Genomic DNA, 2,686 nt, shown 5'->3' on the forward strand with positions numbered 1-2,686 from the left:
AACAGTAAACCCTACCCATTTCTGGACTATATAAACTCATCAGCTGTAAAAACAAAATAACCTTCAAATAGAGATGCACCGTCACAAGTGAAAACGATCTCAAAAACTTAGCACTATGCAAGGTTTTACAGCATAAGGAAATCATAATATTCTACAATGAGTAAATCAAGAATAGTAGCGTTCAAACAGTATCCAGAGAAGTCAATTTAAATAATAGAGAATGCAACTTGTGTGTAAAATTCGGAATAAGACTTTCATAGAAGGAAACAAGCTAACAGCTATGACTTCAAGAAACCATAAATAAATTAACAGTATAACTGTGATTAAGGTCGTAAAATGTCCACGGCTTCCATACAAATGTCCACGGCTTCCATACAACACTGTAGCCCAAGTCAATTTAAATAATAGAGAATGCAACTTGTGTGTAAAATTCGGAATAAGACTTTCATAGAAGGAAACAAGATAACAGTTATGACTTCAAGAAACCATAAATAAATTAACAGTATAACTGTGATTAAGGTCGTAAAATGTCCACGGCTTCCATACAAAGTCCATACAAATGGCCACGGCTTCCATACAACACTGTAGCCCAAGTCAATTTAAATAATAGAGAATGCAACTTGTGTGTAAAATTCGGAATAAGACTTTCATAGAAGGAAACAAGATAACAGTTATGACTTCAAGAAACCATAAATAAATTAACAGTATAACTGTGATTAAGGTCGTAAAATGTCCACGACTTCCATACAAAGTCCATACAAATGTCCACGGCTTCCATACAACACTGTAGCCCAGAGAGCAACCTGAGTAGCAAGTCTGCGAAGAAGCTTCATAAGGGTTTAGTGAGGCTTTAGAAGAGCCTTCCCCTCCGAGCAGTCGAATATAAAACAAACAATAGCACGAAGCAGAGCACTCAGAACTCAAGCAGAGCACTCAGAACTCTATGAAAGAAAAGAGAAACCCTCATATCCCAAATGAAAAAGATAAAATAGCAGGGACAATAAAAATGCAGCGTTTTTATCTATAAAGCAAACACAGTAACAAGGCAATTGAGAGCAGCTACAGAGAGTTTCGAAAGTTGGTCTGGGCTCATTTCCGCGATGTTCCATTTTCCCTTTGTCTTTCTGCTCGAGGCCGGCTATGCAAGTCAGGGGAGAGCAGCTACAGAGCGTTTTGAGGGCTAAAACAGGCTAAAACAGCCAAAACAGACAGAATGCCATAGAATGCCTAAAACCCTAAACCCTAAAACAACAAAAATGCCATAGAATGCCTAAAACCCTAAACCCTCAAAAAATTGCTCAAAATACTGCCATAAAATGCCATAGAAAGTTCACAAAATATCCTGTTAGAGATGCTTGTGTTGAAAAACACAGAGTAAAGCTGGTAGGATTAAAAATCCTACCGGTTACAGGCCATGGATGGTCGCCGACCTCCCCCACCTTCCCCACAGCTCGCCAGACCTTCTCCACACCTGCAACGTCCTTTTCCACACCTGCAACACCTGCAACAGGAAGAAAAAAGCCATTAGAAGCCATTAGAGATCACAAAAACAACAAAAATAGCAGAGCTAAACCCTAAAAATGTTATGTTACCTCAAGCTCAGTAGAATGGCGACCGACTCCTCCCCAAACAACAAAATCGCCGAATAAGACCACCACCAGAGAAATGCTAAACAACCGGCATTCCATGTTAAACAACTTGCATTCCAGAACGACCAAGAAATCCAGGCGGAAAAGCACAAGAAAAGCAGAACCGCTGTCCCAGCCAGAAACCCAGAAACTCCATCAAACCTTCGCACCAGCACACGAATAAACGACTCTGCGCGCAACAATACAAACCCTGTCAACCGAACACAGCATTCCCCCAACACAGGTTCTAACCACCATGCGCGCAGGTTACAGGGCCGTCCCGCGCCATCTTCGGCGGGGGGCTTCGCCCAACTACCGGCCCCGAGCAGAAAGACAAAGGGAAAATGGAACATGGTCGAAATGAGCCCAGACCAACCATGTAAATGGCGCCAAGTTCGTGTTTTAATGTTGGAGGTGATAGCCCACACGGCCAGCTCCACGGTGGACAGGTGTCGTACCGGAGCCATGTGGGTTGACGCGTGGTATTACGACGTGGCGGGGAAGGCGCACATGTATTGGCGACCCTCCCCTAACCCTAAAAGAGAAGATCGGGATATGGTCTTTCCTTAACCCTGGAAATAGTTGGGAAAAATGTACGTACGCACTTAGATGAAAAGCTGTGTGGACCGCTGTACGAATGGCACAAAACAAAGGAGTTGTCTATAATGCGACTTTTTGAGTTTCCGGTGACGGAATTCGGCGGAAGAAATTGAGATGAAATCATGATTTGTTGCAGTTAAAATGGTTTTTTAACTGCATATTCGGATTCAGCACCCTGAAAAACCCCTGGGACGCTTTCATTGTGCAGAAACTAGTTATCAAACTTGGATTTCAATAAATTACTGCCGGATTTTCACCGGAAAAAATCGCCGGAAAGGCTTTCAAAAAGTCGCATTAAAGACTACGGCCAAAACAAATGCGAAAAAAAGGTACCATATGTCTAATCTCTGCCTGTCATCTCATCTCCTGTGTCATCTCTACACGAAAGACATTTATGAAAGCCCGTCTGACAAATAAAAGGACACATAGAATCATGACAGTGTTCTCGCGTTCTGCTT

The 2,686-nt window shown here is 42.4% G+C and overlaps 1 protein-coding gene across 1 annotated transcript; it reads right to left on the bottom strand.

Moving 5' to 3' along the window:
• Positions 1–647: 647 nt before the first annotated feature.
• Positions 648–2,165, bottom strand: LOC149212394 (uncharacterized). Its single transcript, XM_089390599.1, has 2 exons — positions 1,593–2,165; positions 648–1,501 (listed from the first exon to the last, which is right to left on the bottom strand). Exons 1-2 carry the CDS (start codon positions 2,093–2,095, stop codon positions 1,399–1,401), a joined length of 606 nt encoding a protein of 201 aa, XP_089246725.1. The 5' UTR covers positions 2,096–2,165; the 3' UTR covers positions 648–1,398.
• Positions 2,166–2,686: the final 521 nt, after the last annotated feature.

Source organism: Pinus tabuliformis, chromosome 1_1 (genome assembly GCF_031772625.1).
Source record: "Pinus tabuliformis cultivar Carrire ecotype Pingquan chromosome 1_1, CPIR1, whole genome shotgun sequence".
NCBI classification, from domain to species: domain Eukaryota; kingdom Viridiplantae; phylum Streptophyta; class Pinopsida; order Pinales; family Pinaceae; genus Pinus; species Pinus tabuliformis.

What these genes read in the sequence shown, in the direction of transcription:
- LOC149212394 (XM_089390599.1), bottom strand. Translation starts at nt 2,095, where the DNA reads ATGGCTCCGGTACGACACCTGTCCACCGTGGAGCTGGCCGTGTGGGCT. An exon ending in GCCATTCTACTGAGCTTGAG is followed by an intron (nt 1,502 to 1,592) that starts GTAACATAACAT and finishes TTCCTGTTGCAG; the next exon opens with GTGTTGCAGGTGTGGAAAAG.